General features: G+C 43.1%; 1 protein-coding gene across 1 annotated transcript; it reads left to right on the top strand.

Moving 5' to 3' along the window:
- The first annotated feature begins 10547 nt into the window (after positions 1-10547).
- On the top strand, positions 10548-19383 carry MTFMT (mitochondrial methionyl-tRNA formyltransferase). Its single transcript, XM_030578581.1, has 9 exons — positions 10548-10715; positions 11414-11626; positions 12619-12741; positions 13643-13745; positions 14669-14744; positions 15220-15311; positions 16337-16418; positions 18669-18751; positions 18917-19383. Exons 1-9 carry the CDS (start codon positions 10561-10563, stop codon positions 19115-19117), a joined length of 1128 nt encoding a protein of 375 aa, XP_030434441.1. The 5' UTR covers positions 10548-10560; the 3' UTR covers positions 19118-19383.
- The last annotated feature ends 1750 nt before the right edge of the window (positions 19384-21133 follow it).

Genomic DNA, 21133 nt, shown 5'->3' with positions numbered 1-21133 from the left:
CTTGTACTTTTCAGAGAAAACAGGGATGCTCATCAGCATGGACCTTCACATTTCAGGGTTCCACTCCAAACCAGGTGCTGTCGAATTTTGCAGGTTTTTTTATTACATTGCAATGAAATGTGGGAATTCAAATGGTGAGACTGTCACATTAAAAGTGAATATTTCATACAACCCCAATGTCCAGTCCTGCAAAACATTACTCATGATAGCAATCCTTATGCATGCAGGCAACCAGGGTGCTGGAATAATTTGCACAATGCGGGTGTTGAGAGCCACTGAACCAAATTACAAACCCTGCATATGATGGAAACTGCTTCAAGCCTGGGCAGCAGCAGCAGCACTGCCAGCATCTCTAGTTCCAGCACCTATGCAGGCAAGCCAATCAACTACACCAGTAAGTTTGTGAGACCAGGCTCTAGATATTAGGATCTGAGCGTCTGGCCCACAAGAGTATATTTCCACCCTCTGTTGGGCACCATATTGCATAATCAAAATCTGTCCTGGAATGTTTCAAATATACCCTTTCTTTTAATTTTGCACGTTGGCTTTTATTGGGCTTTAATGTTTTAGGCTGTTTACCAGGAGACATGCTGTGCTTGTAAAAGTGCAGTGCCAATTTTTTAACTCTGTTGGGGGACAAATCAGATCAGCTGGCCAGCAGGCCTTGAAGTCTGCAGTCAAGGTCCTCCAACCCCATCTGTGATTTATCTTGTTGAGACCAGCAACAAAGGCTCAGACCAACCTTCAGAAAGGCCATCTATATGGACTATCTGATAAGAAATTATTTATGTCCTTTCTGTCTCCTTGCCTTATCCTACAATATATTACAATACAATTACAATCATCACATTTTGGGATTAATCACCTTAGAAAATTGTATTCTCTTGTCTCTGTTCCGCTGGTCTCAGTTCATGATGATGGTTGTGTATTAATTGCATTAAATCTTGCATGTCATCCCAGATACTGTATCTGAAGGCTCCCATCCCAACTCTAGTACTAAATTTATGTACACAGTGCAATACCTTGTAAACAGAAGCCAATATTTTTGTGTTTGAGAAAGTTAAACTATGGAATCAGTTCAAAGTTTTTAGCAATTCGGAGCAAAATTGTTTAACTTATTAAAGGAAAAATATTAAAACAGGGAGGCACTTTTTAAACTTTTGAATAAATAGAAATCTAGGAGCAAATCTACATAACATTTTTCAATCACAGTATTATTCTGGTTTTCTATACATAGGCATTTAAACATTTGAATATGGGTATATCCTTCTTCCTATCAAACTCCCTTTCTTATCAATAAAAGGATACATACACTTTTCTTAAGAATATCATGTAGGCTTTACACAAAAATCTCCAGAAATACCCATAATTTTAACTTTAAGTAAAAAAGAGGGAAAATCTCCTTTAAAAAAATACCTAAAAATTAACTCACCAGAAAGCCAGTAGTTCTCGGAGGAAGGGAAATTAGATTTCTTATGTAAATCTTGCCATCTGCAGCTTTGACACTATGCTGAAGTGAAGTACTCAGTAGCAGCTGATTTTCTTTGCTCTGACCTCTGTAAGTCACAAGCAGTGATTCATTCTGCTGCTCCTAATCATGTGGAAAGTAGAAACCTACAGGTATCTTTTTCAAAGTCCCAGAAAATAACACCACCCTCTGCTGCTGGTTTCATTTACAAGACAGGGTGAATGAACTTTTGCCCATGATGAACTTTAAGAATGTTCCATGTATTTACTCAAGTTGTTGGCATAATCAGTATGAAAAAGGAGATCTGACTAAAACTAGACACTGAAACATAGCATTCCAGTTAAAAAAAAAAGTGACAATATAGTTTTCATGTCTTTTTTATGGGAAACCATGCAAGCAGCGGTGGATTTGGGCTCCAATACAAAGAACATCCTCCCCCCCCCGGCCCCATTAAAAACAAGAGTGTATCAAAATGCATTAATACAAATCCTCCATTCAGTGTTTACACACTGCATTAATAATAAAGCAAAACATATCCCAGTTCATTATGCCTCAATTTTTCCACATAGAAAAGTATTATGGCTAGATATTATCCATACCATCATACAAAGGTGTTCACAACTAATCTGGACAACACTGGTATTTCAAGAATCAGTTGTCCACAGGTCAACAAATGGTTCTTTTATCTCTTCTGATTTTTTTTTTAACCTGCCCATTACACATGTTTTTCCACCTATTGATCCTTTTACAGTTCAGTTTTTCTACTGTGGCAGCAAAGAGGTCTGAAAAACAATAGTCATAAGTCTAGAAAGTAACTTTAATTAAAAAAATCATCCTAACCTGAGGTAAAATGACTATTATTAATGACTTTAAGGTAGGACTCCAGCTGGGAGTGGGCATTCTGGCAACACTTGGGGCGGAAGGAGAGGCAGCAGGAGGTGGTACTCCCCATCTTCCTTCACCACCTAGCCTCGGCCGGCCAGCCAGGCGCAGGAGGATGCAGGGGGAGCCCATCACCAGCGGTGGCAAGAAGCCATGGGCAGCAGCAAAGAAAACAACAAGCAGGAGAGGAAGAGGCGGTGGCTGCTGCTGCGCCCCTAACCACAGGCTGATTCCCCAACTGGCTCCTCCAAGAAGCCTCTCCCCAAGCCCAGCCAGCAGAACAGAGGGCACAGCACTTAAATCATCCTGCCCTAGCGTCATGAGATTTCTCCAGGACCCCACAAATTGGTCAGGGCCCCTGGGCGCAGGCCCTGTGTGTTAATCCACCACTGTCATAAAAGACATGTTACAGGTGTTGCCCAGTATTTGTAGATAATAACACTGCTATAGCATCTTCCCTCTGAGGCTCTCAAAGCCCTTTACAAACATGCCTGAGTTAATAACCACAGCCCAAAACACCCTTGGGAGGCAGGGAAGTAGTATTATCCCCACCATACAGGTGGAGATAGGTGAGATAGCTAAATTATTATTATTAACAATAATACAAGAGGTACATAAGTAAGAGGCCTTGTTTTAGCAATGCTGGGCATCCCACAATGCCAAATCTGAATTCAATCCTTTTGTTCTGATTGTTCTACGTCTCATTAACATGCCAAGTTACACTGTCAGAGCGTAGGTTAAATAGAGCAGTACACAGAAGAACTGTAAGACATATTTGCCAGAGGAAAAGGTGGCAGGACGACTATTTGTTCCATGTGCTATATAGGTGCAGCAGGACAGTCTGCGATTTACTGGGGAGAAAGGGTGAGGGCTGTAGCCAGAGTGGGTCCTTTGCAGGTACACTCTAACTGATTAACCAGGAAAACTTTGCAATGTAATAATAATGCCAACGTATTAGTTTTCATGTTAGCCATAGCTGAAAATAGGGATTAATGCCACAGGAGCCATTAGCTTTTCTACACTTGTCTGATCTTAGCAACTGAGTGCACAACTGAACAGTGCACAAAAAGGAAAAACCAGCTACCATAGCAGCCAGGTATCATGAATAGCCTATGGTCAGGGAATGGTTGTCACAGGCTCCACATTCTCTCCGTCTTCAGCATTTTCCAGTTTGAATTAAAGCCTCTTCGCTGCTGAAGTGGTGTCCTGCAATCATTTATCTTTGAGTTCCCCGTCTATATGCAATTCAGAGGATTCTCTGCCCGCCCCTATAAAACCTTATCCAGGCAATGCTCAGACTCCCCAGACAGATGGGATTTACTATTCAGCTTCAGTCTGGCAGGGAACGGGATTATAGTTTTTCATTAAAATCCATTTCTTAGGGGTATAAAGGCTCGCTTAGCCCAAGGAGAGAGGCTTAAGGCTAAGAGGCAGGGGACTTGCTGTAACATACATTCTCTCTCCCAGGCCTTCTATAGTGGTTTTTACCTTCTTCTTTCAAGTTGCATGATTTATAAAGGCTCTGTCGCACCGGACGCAGCATTATCACCCATTCCCAGCGAGTCTGTATGGCTTTTCTTTCCCCTTTAAATGATCACACATGTTGTGTACATCAGACTGAGCAAACAGTTCCGTCCACCATCACAGAGCCAAATGGTGTCGCGTACCCCTCACTTGTTGGCTTCAACAGATGATCAAGGGGTGGAGGAAAATCTTGACCCACACAGACCAGTCACCAAGTGAAAGCATGGAACTGCCAGCACCAAGATCTAGCCAACCTAAAGCTGATCATCAGCTATGTTTTCAGACTGATATTGCCCCCAACTGGGGTCTTAAAGGCCAGCCATGCAGAGTGTGGCACTATAGCTTCCATTTCCAAACTTGAATGCCTATGGAAGTAAGGCACAGAAAATCATATTTAGGGGCCTAATATTTAGAGGCACTGACCATCTGCAGCTCCCACTGACACCAGGAGCAGGTGTAATAGCTCCCCAGTGATGGATTGGCTCACGTCCTGTGTTAGGGCAGTTGCACTATTCAGTCATCGGAGGACTCCCCCTGCATAGGGGAACTCAATGGTCTAGAAACCTAAGCTGCCTCTCCTGGTCACAGGAGTAAGCTGTGTGGCTGGGGGGAAGGGTATGTGGCTGAGGCTCCCTTAAGGCCTGATCCACTGTCTGAAATAAAGGAAAAGATTCCTGCAAGCTACAATGAACCCTTATGCCCCGGAGATTTTGACTGCCACCTTCGTATCCCTTACCTGAGCTCTTCGGCTCCACCTATGACATGGGACATGACTTTGTGCTCCATTTCCTCCCAGATTTGTCTTTGGTATTTCTAGGAAGAAACTAGACTCTGGCCTTGGCATTTCAGTTTTGCTTATCTGTTTGTAGTACAGTTTTCTGATCCCTTCGGTGTCTTTGACCCCCCCATGCCTGGTTACAGAATAACTCTGTACTTTTTTTTTTTTTGGTGCCATCTAGAAAATCAGAGTTCAAATCCATTGTGAAAGCAAGGTCCCCAAGCTTTTTATTTGAATAACAATAAAAATGGTTCCTTTAACTGTGCAATAAACATTTATATCCAGTCAAGCCTTTAATTACAGTGCATGCACACTGTACAGTGTGTAATAATAAAACAGCTAGTTGAACTATGCGGTCCCAGGGTGGGTGGCATGAGTACCATTTGTAGTATGGTTCAAATGGTTTTCCCAGGATAGATGGCAAGATATCTGTTATGGCACTCCCTACTTAACAGAGAAGATCACACTAGAGGTATGTTGACACTATATACTCCTTATGGTGTGTGTAGAGTACATACAATGCACACACACCCCAGCACAAGTATAAATAGTGTAGACGGTGAGGCACAGCTTATTTGAGTAAAGACTCACCTGAACCTGAAGGTATACCGGACTACATGGCTCTCTGCATATCCAAGCAGTGCCTCCCACATCCACGTTCCTATTTTCAGCAGTGCAGTGTCCCGCTGCCACCCCCTGTTGGAATCTTTCCCTGTCACAGGGAGACTCCTGCTGCGGAGAAAGGCTCTAGCAGCTCTCTGCTGCCAGAACTTTTCCCCATAACAGGGAGCTGCCAAAGCCTTGCCCTGCTGTAGGGAAAGTCTCCCTGCTGTCTGAGGTGTTCCCTGCTGCCTTCCCCTTGCCCGAGTCTTTCAACGACATGCGCAGCTACACACCACATCCTGCTTTTCACTATGGCGTGTAGCTCCACAGACCCCACATACCACAACCAGTCTGTAATGATAAACAATAATTAATAATAAATAGCATTTAATAAGCATGTCATAAAACAAATTTTATATTTCCAAGATTGCTGCTTTTATAATTTATACTCAGGTAAAGGAGAAAATCCCTGGAAATATTCATTTTTAAGAGGGGGTTTGCAAGGCTTGACATGCTAGTGAAAGGGGTTCACAGGCTATTAAAGTTTGGGAACCACTGTCATAGAGAAAAGAATGCTCTTAGATAATGATAAAATATTGTCATTCTAATGTTATGGGAGAAGACTGTTCATTAAGTGATTATCCTGACCTTGTACTTTACAAGAACAGAACATTCTTTTAATTATAACCATTGCTAAAGCAGAGCATGTTCTCACCAAAAGAATTAACTTTTCCAATGCAGCAGTTACTCCTCAATCTTGCTCAGAACCAGAAGGATGTCAGTGACTTTGGTGTCAACAGTCACTCTTTTTTGCCTGACATTTTTTCACTTAATGTTTACACATTATACTATGTCTAAATGTAGCCAGTTTAAAACACATGGTCAAAGGTTACAAGATCATGTTCAAGAAAGAAGGTTAGATTCTGTGTTGCTGGTTGTGAAGATGATCAAAGAAAGCAAATATAGATGGGGTGAAAAACCACATAGGTTCACAAAATTGCATGGTTGCCGCTGAAATTTCCATGAGGACTCATTCTGACAAGGAACAGAAGCTGACATTTTGCTGCTCTGCCATAGTAGGAACACAACAGTAGCAGGAAACAGTGATTAAAGTATCTCCTAAAAAAAAAAAATGGACAAAATAAATTTGGAGAGCCATAACATTGTGATTAGGGTGTGATGCGTTTAACACCTTGGGGAATCATTTACAGGGCTGTTGCAATATAAGATCTTGGCTACTCATGGTATTTTGAACCTCCTCGTGGTCTTTTAGTATCCAACAGTGAAAATACAGTAAGTCTAGGAACATTTTTGTTCCTGAAAGCATTAGTTCTGAATTATTGTATTGGCTTCATAAAGTCCCTTTGATTTTACAATATAATGCTCTGTCTGTTAAGCATAATATAATATCTAACTAGATAATGCATTATATATAAGCGTGGCAGAATTTAATTTTTATTTTTTTACAATTTTGAGGGATAATATTGATGTTTATTTTTAAACTTTTAACATTTTTTATTTATTTCAATTTTATCAGTTATTGGAAATTAAGTGGGAGGAGCTAGATAATAATTATTTCATGACAGTAGACATTGCAATTAAAAAAGTTAAAGCATTATAACTATTAAAACACAAACTGTCCTCATCATATGTCAATTGTGGCAGAGCTCTGACCTTGCATCCATGGGTCCTGCCCTCAGGGCCAGTGCAAGGATGTTTCACGCCCTAGGCAAAACTTCCACCTTGCACCCCCACCCCACGCATCTGCCCTGAGGCGCCCCCCTCCCCGCGGCAGCTTCCCGCGCCTGCATGCTGCCCCCCCCCCACTTGCTGCAGGCGGCCCTCCCTATGCTCCCCTGCCCCAGCTCCCTCCACCTAAATGTCAGCTGCGACCGGGGCAGATGAAGATCCGGCTGCTGCAGTCGCTGCTGAAAAAAATGGCACCCCCCAAATGCCAGTGCCCTAGACGACCGCCTTGGTTGCCTAAATGGTTGCACCAGTCCTGCCTGCACTTCTAGGTGGTTTATGCTAGCCTCAGCGGCTCACTGTGACCCTCCACGTAGCCCTTCTCTCTCTAGGGCCAGGGTTACAGTCTACTGAGCCCTTTTCATCATAGGCCAGCAAGGAGGCTGGTGAGAGAACCCCCAGTCTGTGTTGTCCCTGGGGCTTATTTCAGAACGGTTCAGCCTCCTGTCCTGACAGGGGCCTGACTTCCCCTCCCAGGAGATGTTCCTGTAGTGGTGGGTTGGGGGGAACCCAAGCCTATCCTCTACTCCAGGTTCCGGCCCAGGGACCCTTTTGGTAGCAGCTGTTGGCGGCCAACCTTTCACTGTCAGAGTTGCTACATTTCCCTGGGCCACTTCCCCACAGCTCTTCCTGCTTCTCCCTTCTTCACCCTTACCTTAGGGCTCCCTTAACAATGGTTTGAGGGTGTCTTCATTAACCAGCCCTTCACCTGCACTTCATCTCCTCTGGCTGACTGGCGTGAGCCCTTTTTATAGTATCAGTGGGGCCTTAATCAGAGTCAGATGGTCACATTAGCTTAATGGCCTCACCTGACTCTTTGCAGGTTAATTAGAATCAAGTGTTCTCATTAACCTGGAGCAGCCCCTGCTCTGGTCAGTCAGGGAACAGAAAATTGTTAATCTAGTGGCCAGTATATCTGCCTTCTGCTATAGCCAACTGGCCTGGGTCTATCACACAATATACACAAATAGTCTTAAATCAAACTTTAACGCAGTCTGCTAAGTGCAGCCAGGGCGGCTCTGCACGCTCAGGTTGGTAGATATTCAGGTTTATCCGTGTTGCTGTCCGCGCCCTGCCAACACAAAGGCTGCGCTCCCTTGGGCGCTGGTGTGGGAAGTACCATGCGCCAGGCTAGGGTTGCCAACTTTCTAATTGCACAAAAACCGAACACCTTAGTCCTGCCCCTATCCCGAGGCCCCACCCCTTCCCTGAGGCCCCGCCCCACACTCACTACATTCCCCCTCCTTCGGTGGCTTGCTCTCCTGCACCGTCACTCACTTTCACTGGGCTGGGGCAGGGGGTTGGGGTGCTGGAGGGGGTGAGGGCTCTAACTAGGGGTCTGGGCTCCAGGGTCGGGCCAGAAATGAAGGGTTCAGGGCAGGGCCGTCCTTAGGCATACACAGCATATGTGGCTGTGTAGGGCACCCAAAAAATTGGGGCACTCCTGGGTCTTAGTGTCCACCCTTCCAACTCTTCCTATCCCTGTTCTGTCCCTTCCTGCAGGCTCCCACAGCTGGCTGCTGCAGCCTGGTGAATCTTCCTCCAGAGGGGACCTAGTAACTTAAAAGTGAAAAAGTCTTCCAGCCTGCCAGACCTATTAGCACAACACTGAAACTGTTAAAGAGCCATTCAAGTGGTAATGAAGCCATTTAACAGGCATTTGCCAACCCCCAGGTATATACTGTCAGTTTCTGAATTTACTGACAAAAACAGTTGTGCATCACTGTCATATTTACTCAGAACAGGTTAGTCTACAGGACCTTCGTTTAAAATTTGCTTTAAAAATATTTCATTAGAAGATTGCTGAAGATTATAAAATCACATCTCTAAAAATCCAGGCATAGATTTTTAGATGCATAATCTGAGTATTCATCTTAGCCTCAAATGCTTGGCTCTTCAGACATACAGTTTTTTAAATAAATCCTTCAAAAGACCTCCCTTATCTAAAATACACATTTTAATTTTAATTACTGTAGTACCAAAAATTGCTTCCAAAGTCTTCCTGTCCTTTCTATCCATCCCTTTCTCCCTTCACCCCACTGTTGAAAAAAGCCCTTAAAGGGACAACACCCCTTTCCTTCCAGAGAGCTGGACAAATGAGCCTCCCTTTCTTTACTTCTATTTGATGAACTAGTTTTAAGAGAACCCTCCAGCAAAATCAGTACCTTAGTAAGATATCAAATCCTTTGTTATACCTAAAATCTTTGGAAACATGTTTTTTAAAGTTGGTGAAATTTCATAAACATGTCTTGTTATGGAGATCACACAGTGTAAATTATTGTCCCTTTTTCTAAAAGCAATGAACATTGTTATGAAGACACTAAGCCTCTGTGGCTGATTAATTGAAAAGAATGTCTTTGTTTCAGTGTGTTAAATATGTAGTTATCTGGAACGATTATTTTATGAAGGCTTAAGAGTACAGATTTTTAAAATATAAAAACAGCTTAGAATTACTGATTAAGAAAATGTAAAACAGAGGAGAGCTGTATTCAGCAGGACAGCTAACTTGCCCTTACTACGAAGTTTTTGCAAATAAGTCTCTGACAAATTTCAGGGCATATCAAAAAACCTGCGACTGACACTTTTTATTCTCAAATTTAGTGCTTTTAATTAGGTACCTTCTGCATGCCCAGTCTTCACCAGCTGGCATGCAATGGAAAACATGCTCCATTTTCTTTTGAAAAAACCCCCTCTTCTGCACTTTCTTTAATGTCATTTGCTTCATTTGGGTTCAAGAATTTGGCTGGAAGGGGGTGAGCACTAGTGTGGGAGGGAAGAGAGGAGGGAGACAGTGGGAGAGGGCAGGGCCTGAGTGCAGTGGGGCGCGGCTGGCAGCCGAGCAGGGGTGGCGTATGGGTCAGGCCAGAGGCAGAACAGGTGGGCTGGGGAGCTGGTCTCCCCAAGCAGCAGATTCACCCATTGCCCACAATGGCGGGTAAGAGCGGGTCAGCTCCCGCACACCCAGCACACTGCAGTCTCCTTAGGCAGGAGCCGTGTTCACAGAGCCGACTGGGGCGTCTCTACACATGCTGCATAAGGGACAGGGTCCAGGGGTGTCTGTGGGGTGCTGTGATTCTCCACCGCTGTGAGGGAGGCAGCCGGCCGGCTCGGTAGCCTTGGTGCCTCATCCCTCCCCAAGGCTGCAGCCAGGGGTGGCCCTGGTTCAGGAGGGGGCTGCAGCCAGGGACCTCACTGCTCCCCTCAGGACAGAAGCACCTCACACTCTCCTGGCCTTCAGCTGCCCTCTCTAGTCCCTAGAGCCCTCCCCCCACGCCTATATATCACAGCCTGGCCCCGCCCCCTCTCCCAGGCAACGCCCCCTACGCATATATATCACAGCCTGGCCCCGCCCCCTCTCCCAGGCAACGCCCCCTACGCATATATATCACAGCCTGGCCCCGCCCCGCCTCCCAGGCAACGCCCCCTCATCAGGCCCCTCCCATCTCCTCGGCGCAGCGGGGCATGATGTCATCACGCTAGGCCGTGCTCAGGCGGTCTGCGTGGCGTGTTTGCGTCACCGCGTGCCGCGACCCCGGAAGCGGGTTGGGCTTCGGGCAGCATGAGGGGGAGGCTGCTGCGGGCTTGGCGGGAGGGAGCCGCCGCCCGCGGGCTGGCCGAGCTCGGGGCCCCCCGGGGGAAGCCCCCGTGGCGGGTCCTGTTCTTCGGCACCGATGACTTCGCCGCCGAGTCCCTGAGGGCGCTGGAGGCCACCAGGTGCCGGGGGCAGGGGGCCATGGGGGGGGTTAAAGTGGGGGGAGGGGAGTATGGAAGGATGGGGAGCAGGGGCAGGGGAGCAGAGGGAGCTGAATTGGGCGGGCAGGGGAGCAGAGGGAGCTGAGTTGGGCGGGCAGGGGCAGGGGAGGAGGGGGAGCTGAGTTGGGCGGGCAGGGGCAGGGGAGGAGGGGGAGCTGAGTTGGGCGGGCAGGGGCAGGGGAGGAGGGGGAGCTGAGTTGGGCGGGCAGGGGCAGGGGAGCAGAGGGAGCTGAGTTGGGCGGGCAGGGGCAGGGGAGCAGAGGGAGCTGAGTTGGGGAGGCAGGGGCAGGGGAGGAGGGGGAGCTGAGTTGGGGAGGCAGGGGCAGGGGCAGGGGAGCAGAGGGAGCTGAGTTGGGCGGGCAGGGGCAGGGGAGCAGAGGGAGCTGAGTTGGGCGGGCAGGGGCAGGGGAGCAGAGGGAGCTGAGTTGGGCGGGCAGGGGCAGGGGAGAAGGGGGAGCTGAGTTGGGCGGGCAGGGGAGCTGGGGAGGGGGTGGTAGTGGTGGGCCATGAGGTGGGGAAGGGTAGGGTTGGGGGACCTGGGGGAGCAGAAAGTCAGGAGCTGCTGTTTCTCCACCTGTTGTGCATAGAGAGGCTTTGCCTTCCCTTCCTGGCTGTACTCATCACTCACTGGCATGTGCCACCTTGTCATTCTGCCACAGGGAGCCCAGGGAGGAGCCGCTCATAGACAGGCTGGAGGTGGTGACCCTGCCATCCCCTTTGCCAAGGGGTCCTCCTGTGAAAAACTGCGCCCAGCAGTTCCAGCTCCCAACCCACCACTGGCCAGATACAGGACCCAGTGGCCAGTTTGATGTCGGGGTGGTGGCATCGTTTGGGCGCCTTCTGAATGAGGACCTCATTCTTCAGTTTCCATAGTAAGTCAGATATGATGGGGGAGCAGCCTGTTTTCGGGTATGGTATATGTTTTTGTCATCTAGCCTGTTTTGGCGATGAAGCTAGTTTTAAATTGTCTGTGTATGACCGATTTTGGTTATAGTAGCATGTGAAAAGACCATCTGAGATTTGAGTCTTTTGCATTGTGAAGAATCCCTTTAAAGGGACACCATCGACTTGAAAACCAGTCATTTAAAAAAAAAAAAGTTGAGTCGTTGCAAATGTTAAGTTTGTTGCTGAGTTCTGCAGCAGATTTTTATTGCTTTGAAAATCACATTTCCTTGCTCTGTTTTTCTTTCCCCATTTGCTGGGTGAAAGATCCACACAACTTTCTGTGCAAACTGTGAAGCTGATTATGCAGAAAGTCTATCAAATGTGCAAAGTTTATAAACTGAACAAAATAGAGAAATTTATTTTCTTGAATCTGTTCCAGTGCTACTTGTAACAACAGTAGATTAAAAAACAAAAATGTTGACATACAGAAATAACTTAAAAAAAGTTAATGAGGTCCTTCTAAATATGTGGTGTGTTCTCCTTACTTCTTCTGTTCCCCTTCCCCTGTTCACTTTTGGCCAGACTTTAAAGCTATATAGTGTAAATATGCCTCTAAAATGCTTATTTGCTCTTAGGATTGGCATTTTAAATACACCTCTACCTCGATATAATGCTGTCCTCGGGAGCCAAAAAATCTTACAGCGTTATAGGTGAAACCGCATTATATCGAACATGCTTTGATCCACCGGAGTGCACAGCCCCACCCCCCCGGAGCACTACTTTACTGTGTTATATCGGGTCGCGTTATATCGAGGTAAAGGTGTATGGTTTAGTGAAGTTGATTGAATTTTCAATACATCTAAAGAGTTAAAACATGGTTTTTATAAAAAGGAAGTTCAGTATAATAAATGGTTAATACTCGTTTATATGTGTTACAGAATTACTGGTCCTATTCTAATTTAAAAATATTCTGATTCAGTGGCGTGTTGAATGTCCATCCCAGCTATCTCCCAAGGTGGCGTGGCCCAGCACCGATAGTCCACGCAGTGCTTCATGGTGATACAGTAACTGGGGTGACAATTATGCAAATTAAGCCTAAAAGGTACAGCAAACATCATTTAAAAAAAAAAGATTCAATCACTGCAGTGTCTGCCTTTCATAAATATTAGGTTAATACTGTGTTGATTATTCATTCTTTTAAAGTTAAATAGTATTGACGTTAACTTTCATTTAATTAAAATGGATATATGCACCCATACAGATGATTTAATATTAAATACGTTAAAACAGTTCAGAAGTCTTACCTGAACTGCTATGACTTGTCATGTATACGTCCTATGAGTGGACAAATTGATTTTCCACCAGACCGCCATATCACAGCTGTCTGTTAAGCACTTCGTGCTGTACACGTTAAAAATAACACTAGATCTTCAGGACTACTGATCTCAAATCAACTGTTCAGTGAAACTGGTAAATTACTTCTCTCCTCTGATGATCTGCTTCTCTAGATGCTATATGGTGTACTCACAGGTTCTACAAACTTGTTCATTTCTGAAGCTGAACATAAAATGAAGTGGCATAGTGTACCAAATACATTAAAAGGTACATGCTGTGTCCCTTTACTTGGGCCTGTCCATTTTTAGCTATACCAGAGGAATATTCTTCCTATCATACTTCTGTTGGATAACAGATCTCAATTGTATGAAATTCTCCTTGAATATTTCAGGCCACTTTTCTTTTGAAATAAAGCACTTGGAATTGTAACTCAAATATTCAGACCAGTTTCAGCTTGCCTCTGTTATACAATCCTATTTTCTCTTCCATAATATTGACTTATGAACCCAGTGTTAAAATTGTAATTTCTTTCTTTCTGCTTGCAAATGAGTATAGTGAGCAACTGAGTTAATATACTAGCCTTGTGCTAAATTATACGCTAGATCTAGTGTGAATGAAGTGATAATCTACTAGAGGAAGAAGCTAATGCATATGTTTTTTGATTTTAGGTTTGATGTAGGTCCAATTATTAAGCAGGAAAGGTATGCTGTTCCTTCCCAGTGCACAGCAAAGGAACTGGAAGCAATATTATCAAAGTTGGGTGCGAACATGGTAAATCTATGCAAGTAACTGCCCACTTTTTCATTGCATTGTCCTCAAAATTTCCATTCTGAGAAGCATTCCTTGTTATGAGCTATTTGTGAATGCAGTAGAAAACAAAGGAGTACATTCCCTCAATACACAAACCGCTGATTTTTGGCGGCAATGCCTCTGGATGATGCTGCTTGTTGGCGGCATTTTGGCGGCGACGTCTATTCATGTTGCTGCTTCTCGGCAGTATTTTGGCAGATGCTCATCTGCTGGACACGGTCCTCAGTGGCTCATTGTCCTGCACTCACCAGACAAAAAAGGTTGGGGACTGCTGTATTAACTGGTTCTGGTTCTAGTTCTGGTTTAACTGTCCAAAGCACAGACACTGGCCTTTTTTTTTTTTCTTTTTTCTTTCTCCTGGGTGGATGCGCCACACCCATTCCTCCCAGGGGCCACCCCTCCCCTAAGGCCCCGTCCTCGTTGCACTACCCCCAACAGCTGTTTGGGGGTGGCTGGTGGGTGCTGAGCACCCACTATCTTTTTTTTCTGTGGGTACTCCGGTCCCGGAGCATCCATCGAGTCAGCGCCTGTGTCCAAGGAGCAACTTTTTTAATACACTGTATGAATGCACAAGCTGACGTTGCTTCCATTGAAGTCAGTGGTAGCTTTTTCATTTGATTTTACACCTGGTGACACTAGCAGGCTACCTGCCAGCATGAGGCTGAGGAATTTTCAGTTTTAATTGGAAAAAAATTAGTTTATAGCACAGTTAGGTGTGTTCTTAATTCAGTGAAATGAATTTCTTTTGAGCTTTTATAAAATTGGACTGATCAAAATGTATGTGGCTTTAAAAGTCTTGGAGGAATGGTACTGGCAATATATTTAATATAATGCTCATGTACTATTTAAATTTGTTCTGTACAAAGTCTTTTTTCGTTTTGCAGCTCATTTCAGTTTTGAAAAACTTACCTGAAAGTTTAAAAAACAAAAGAGAGCAACCAAATGAAGGAGTAACATTTGGTAAGTACTAAGTATTTAATGCAAATTGTATGTTTTTTTCATTTTTTCAATATTACCTGGGCATAGAATTCAGTTCCTGTGATCCTACATTGTGTGTTTTTTGGGCACTCTTGTGTGTGTTGGTTCTTATTTAGGGCTGTGTCTGTATCTCTTGAAATCAATGGAAAACTTCCAATGACTTCTGTGGTAAAGGATTAATATCATGGGGGTAGAACACTGCAGAATCTTTCCTTCGATTCGAGCAGTAGCAATTTTCTGACAGCCACTGCAACTGTTAAAGGAAATACTGCATCTCAAGATTCTGATCAGTTTCATGCTGTTCGTGTCTGTGTTACAGAAAATCAGCTGTTAGGCTTGAGCATAGGTGTTCTAGTGCTGGTGGTGCATCAAGATGCTTTTAATGACTTTACAAATTACAGTTGTAAATAAACACACAGCAAAAATATAAGGTCTTTTTTGCTTTCCTTTTTTCTAGCTCCTAAAGTCACTATTGCTATGAGTTGTATAAAATGGGAAGAACAAACTCCTGAGCAGATATTACGACTACATCGTGCCATAGGAGCTACAGTAAGACAAACTAGTAGTAATTTTTTGGAAGCTTTCCTTTAAGGTAACTCTTACCCTAATGGGGTGTTGATAGTTTAGCCTTTTAAATGGTGGCTTGACTCTTTTTAGAGGGGCAAAGCAGTCAAGTTGCATGAGGTTAGGACATGGATCCAAGAACATCTCCTGAGTTCTAATTCTAGTTCTGTTGTCATCTCACTGTGACCTTGACAAGTTATTTAACCTCTCTGCTTCAATTTCCCTGTCAGTAAAATGGGGATAATATCTATAGTACTTCAGAGAGTGCATTCATTCAACGGAATGATGCTATATTTGTGAAGTACTGCATAAAATTATGGTTAACTGTTTTAAAGGGTGCAAATTTATCCTTCAGATATCTACTGCAAACATGTCAGGGGTTGGCAAACTTGCTGCCGGCCCGTCAGGGTAAGCCGCTGACGGGTCAGGACATTTTGTTTACCTGGAGCATCTGCAGGCATGGAGCCCCTCAGCGCCCTGTGGTTGTGGTTTGCCATTCCCAGCCAATGGGAGCTGCTGGAAGTGGCTCCAGGAGCTCCTATTGTCTGGGAATGGCAAACTGCGGCCACAGGGAGCTGAGGGGCTCCATGCCTGCAGGCGCTCCAGGTAAACAAAACCACAATGTATTAAATATTCAAATCAGTGATTCCATAGAGTTTAAAATCATCAAATTTTGGTGTAGACCCATTTATAAGCCAACCCCCCCCCCCAATGCGTCACTCTTTTACCAAAAATATTGGGCTTATGAATGAGTATGTACTGTTAATTTTTTAATATGTAGCTTAATATGGTTGTAAAGAAGTTTTAAAAAGAGAAGGAATAGGAGAAGAACAAAAAAGGTCAGGTGCTTATATACCTTATGACATGTAGATAGTCCACCCTACCAGGAATGGTCCCTAAACCTTTACCTTAGTGCTGTTTACTACACTTTTCCCATGAAAAAACAAAGTAGTTGACTGAGATCCTGTAAAAATGTTCCCAGTTTGTCATCTCTCCTTATGTATTTCCAGCTTCCATTGCAGACATTATGGATGGGAAATACTGTTAAACTTCTGGATTTTGTGGAAGTGCATAACATCTGCAGCTTTGCTGGTATTTACTTTAATCTGTTAACATTCTCTGCTACAAGATTTTACAGACCCTGACAGTGATTTAATTTATTTGGAAGTGAACAGGAAGCAATGCTAGGCAACAGTTACATGATGCAGTATTTTAACTAGGAGTCTAGTGGAATTAAAGAAGACTAAATAGTCTCATTTAAATGTATAGAAACTTATAAATTGCTCCCAATGTATTTTTATTAAGGACTTGGATAATGATGTGAAGAGTGTGCTTATAAGATTTGCAGATGACACCAAGGGAAGTTTGGTGGGCGGGGGGCGGTTCAAGCATTTTGGACGACAGGATTAGAATGGAAAACATCTTGACAAATTGGAGAGTTGGTCTGAAACCAACAAGGTGAAATTCAGTAAAGACAAATGAAATGTACTACCTTTGGGAAGGGGAAATCAAATGCATAAATAAAAAATGGAGAATAACTATTAGCTTGCTATTGCCTAGCCAAAGGACTTGGGGGTTATAGTGGATCACAACGTGAATACGAGTCAACGATATGATGCAGTTACAAAAAAAGCTAATGTCATTCTGAGGTGTATTAACAGGAGTTAATTGTCCAACTCAGCGCTGGTGAGGACTCAGCTGGAGTTCTGTTCCCAATTCTGGGTGCCGCACTTTAGGAAAGATGTAGATAAATTGGAGAGAGAGTCCAGAGGAGAGCAACAGAAATGATAAAATGGTTAGAAAACCTGACCTATGAGGAAAGGTTCAGTCTGGATATGCTTAGTCTTGAAAAACAAAGCGGGGGAGGGGACTGGATAACTCTCACATACATTAAGAGCTGTTATAAAGAGGATGATGATCAGTTGTTCTTCATCTCTACTGAAGGTAGGACAGGAAGTAATGAGCTTAACCTGCAGCAGGAGAGACTTTAGTTAGGTAATAGGAAAAACTTTCTAACTAAGTGTAATTGAGTTCTGGAAGAAGGTTCTAAAGGAGGTATTGGAATCCCCTTTGTGGGAGGTCTTTAAAAACAGATTAGACAAACACCTGTCGGGGATGGTCTAGGTTTACCTGGCCCTGCTTCCGCATAGGTGGCTGGATTAGATGACCTCTTGAGGGCCCTTCTAACCCTTCATTGCTATGATTCTATTATTTCTGTGTCTGGTAAAATTAATAGTTATAGGCATAGTCCTGTAGACCTGTTGAGCCTGGATCATCCACAAGGAAGGCCAGCCTCTCTCTTGTGTTTCCCCAAATCCTCTTCCTTTAGGAGTCTCTCAAGGGAGATCGGTAACATCCAGAAGAAGAGTTAATGATACCTCTAGTACCGTGGTTCCCAAACTTTAACAGCCTGTGAACCCCTTTTATTAGCATGTCAAGTCTCGTGAACCCCTTCTTAAAAATGAATAATTCCAGGGATTTTCACCTGTACCCGAGTATAAATTATAAATGCAGTGATCTTGGAAATATAAAATTTGTTTTTATGACATGCTTATTACACACTATTATTATTTATCAGCAAAAACAGCAACACTTTTCCAAGATCTCACTCAAGAGTTCCTCCTATGCAAGCATTTAGGTCTTGAGCAATCCAGGCAAACAGCACTAGTTACAAAACAGCTTAAACTTGTTCTTTATAATTTAAAAACAATACTAGCTGCCTATTTAATTTTAAAAACAGCAAAAAATATTCACCTCCCTTTCCGTTTCTTATAAGGAGCCTTGAAGTTTAAATCTCCTCAGTGTGATAGATAGGCTCGCTTTGATCTGCTTAGCTCTTGGAAGTTCAGGGGCTGCGGGCTGCTGACCCCATGTTGCCTGGGATCCCTAGGGATAGCTCTATCTGCCATTAGGGAATTTTTTCCCAAGAAACCCCAGGGGTTCACGAACCCCAGTTTGGGAATCACTGCTCTAGTATCTATTCTACTGCATTGACTGTTTTGTTTGTGGAGCTAAGACATTAGAAGGCAGTGTACTGCAGAATGTGGCTTCACTACGTCCCCTACAGAGCAAACATGCCTTTATTAGTACAAGGGAGCTTATGCATACTTTTGAAAAAGTTGGGGACCATGCTAGAATTCTTCTGCTACTTATGGGACACTTTCACCGCTTACTCTGACTTGCTCCTCTCTGCTATATATCATAAAGAACAATGAGTTTGTTTTTGCAAACCGATAATTTTACATAATTGTCAAGTTTCAGAGACAGACATAAAAATAAGTTTCCTATTTTTTACTCTTATTCAGTAACATGAAAATGCAAGAAGTTCCTATTTGTTTGCAGATCAGCTATTAAATGAACATGGAATTGTTCCAGGATCAGTATTATACCATAAATCGTCAGAGACGTTGGTGGTACGTTGCAAGGTATGTTTTCTGCCTTTGCTTTCTATTCAAGGTTCTGAAGTTGATCTTTAGATTGCTGCCTCTGGTTTTTAATAATCTGCACCCTAACGTAAGAACATAAGACTAGCCAGACTTTAACAAACTCAGCTAGTCCTTACTGTGTGCACCTTTTATTTTCCTTTCTAGGAAGGCTGGGTTGGAGTCAAAACTGTCATCTTAAAGAAGAAGCTTACAGCTGCTGACTTCTATAATGGGTACTTACATGCCTGGTTCCAGCAGAAAACGCTTCATGGGGATTGCAGATTTCACACCCTCAAGCTTACCACAGTGAAGAAGACTGAAAGAAAAGGAAATGGTGGTGCACAATATAAAACAAAAAGTGCATGAAATTTGTCAAACAGGACAGCTGTAAATGAATAGAAACATTAAATATTTAATCGTCCATTACAATAAATGAAGCAGGTATTTATTTAAGGGTGTTTCAACTGAAAAATGTGTGGTATTGGTATCATCAGCCAAGAAGATGTTGTCATTACTCTTCTATGAAACACTACGTTTTATTCCTTAAGAGAAGAGCACACATTAGTGAATGCCTAACTAAGACATTGAATAACTGTTTCTATTGTTAAACAATAAATTATTTTTATACATAATTTTAAAAAGCTTTTTTTTTTCTTCAGCATGGTTTAGTCAGAGGGTAAATCAATATAATTGTTTTTAATTACGCTTATCTGACAAACTTAAAGTAGTTTGTCCTTAAATGGTATAGGAAATTAATGAGACATTCTTTTACCTGCAAGATCCTGTTTGTGTGAAACACACCTATTTTGGTAAGTAATATCTGCCAAAATCCTATTGGATCCAAATATATTTGTATAGAGGCATATAGTAATTGTGTAGTATCTCAGGCCCAGCTTTGTAATTTTTCATTAGTGGAACATTTTCAAGTGAAGTCTACAATTGGAAATTGTCCAGGAGGATAATATTGGTAATTTTGCACTCTTTTATCATCTAAAATAAACTAGAGAACACAAAGCAGAAATTTAGCCTCTAAATCAATACCCATTGTAATTAGAATTGTTCTGTTAGAGTACACACCATTTGGCTAGTGTTTGGTTGGATGACGGCCATCCAGAAAAGTTGTGTCTCTAATGGAAGAAAAGCTAGTAAAATTTTGGCACTGAACAGGTATATTGAATTAAGTAACTATTTGTTTATGGTCATTCAAACATTTCGACGTTTGTATTTAGCTCAGTAGAATACAATGTAACAGTTTAATTGTAGGAAACAGTACTTTTTTCCAAAAACATCAGAAGGACAATGTAGAAGGCTTTATCGCTTCATCTGGACACAGGGATATCTCTTGGTTAATGAAGGCAGTCTGGAATGCTTTTCTGTCGTCCAGGCTTATCACGCAGATCTTTCAGAAACCCACTTTAGTGCTTGACATTAGAGGAAACAGCCAGCAGTTTAGTACTTTCTTTTGAAGAAAAACTTTTTTCTAGTAAATGATGAGTGTGTGAACTTCAGTTTTTAAAGACCCAGGGTCAAGAAGTCCTGTTTTCCCAAAGAGGAGACAGGACTGGCCAGTATTGACTAGAGAACAGTAACCAGCAAACCCGAGCCCTTGCATGCTTCGTGCTTTAGTCTTTGAGTTGCAGTGTGCTTACACAGATTCTTGCCATTTTAATCTCGACTTACTTTAAAAGAAGCACAACTTAATATCTAAATTGAGGTTTTTTTCCATAAAATGACTTTATATTTATTTTTAAGATTATTTAATAGAACTATGATTTGTATTATGGTAATACTTTTTTGTTATGCTTGTAAACTAACCTATGCTACTAGGCTTAAGTTGTCATTTACATAGATTTTGGACAATTATCTTCAGCGGTTTATAGTCCAACTCTGGAAATAACTAAAGTTTAGAAAAACATTTGGAGGAACCTCTGACTCCTATTTATAAATAGGACTTGAAAATTATACCAAACAATATATTAGCTGAGGAACAGCCTACCAACTTGAGGTGTAGATGAAAGACAGGAGGTACCAGAGAAGTCTAGGGGCAATGTCTTAGAAGGCTGCCATCCTCAGTTGTGGGGAATGAGTATAGTGCTGGGAATTTTAGCAAGTTTCTATCCTTGAAGCTGCTTGGGGGTTTCCATGTATTTAGCAACCTCTGGCTTGTAGGTGTGCAATAGAACTTGATAGTTCCACTACCCCTCTTGCTGCTGGAAAGGGAAAGATGCATTCTGTTCCTCCTTTCCCCTCTGCAACCTTCTACATTGTATTGCCCGTTTGCAGAACATATGGGCTGCTGTGAAGGGGGCTTGTCTTTGCTACTCTACCCTCTCCAGTCTCCTGCCTGCTGAGGTGAGATGGAAGAAAAATATTTTTTTTTTT

This window comes from Gopherus evgoodei, chromosome 10 (assembly GCF_007399415.2).
Source record: "Gopherus evgoodei ecotype Sinaloan lineage chromosome 10, rGopEvg1_v1.p, whole genome shotgun sequence".
Classification (NCBI taxonomy): Eukaryota; Metazoa; Chordata; order Testudines; family Testudinidae; genus Gopherus; species Gopherus evgoodei.
The sequence above is the reverse complement of the archived record's forward strand: the minus strand, read 5'-3'. Positions and strand labels throughout refer to the sequence as shown.

Coding starts and splice junctions, on each gene's coding strand:
- MTFMT (XM_030578581.1), top strand. CDS start 10,561: ATGAGGGGGAGGCTGCTGCGGGCTTGGCGGGAGGGAGCCGCCGCCCGC. Junction 14,745..15,219: donor AAATGAAGGAGTAACATTTG/GTAAGTACTAAG, acceptor CCTTTTTTCTAG/CTCCTAAAGTCACTATTGCT. Junction 18,752..18,916: donor CGTTGGTGGTACGTTGCAAG/GTATGTTTTCTG, acceptor TTTCCTTTCTAG/GAAGGCTGGGTTGGAGTCAA.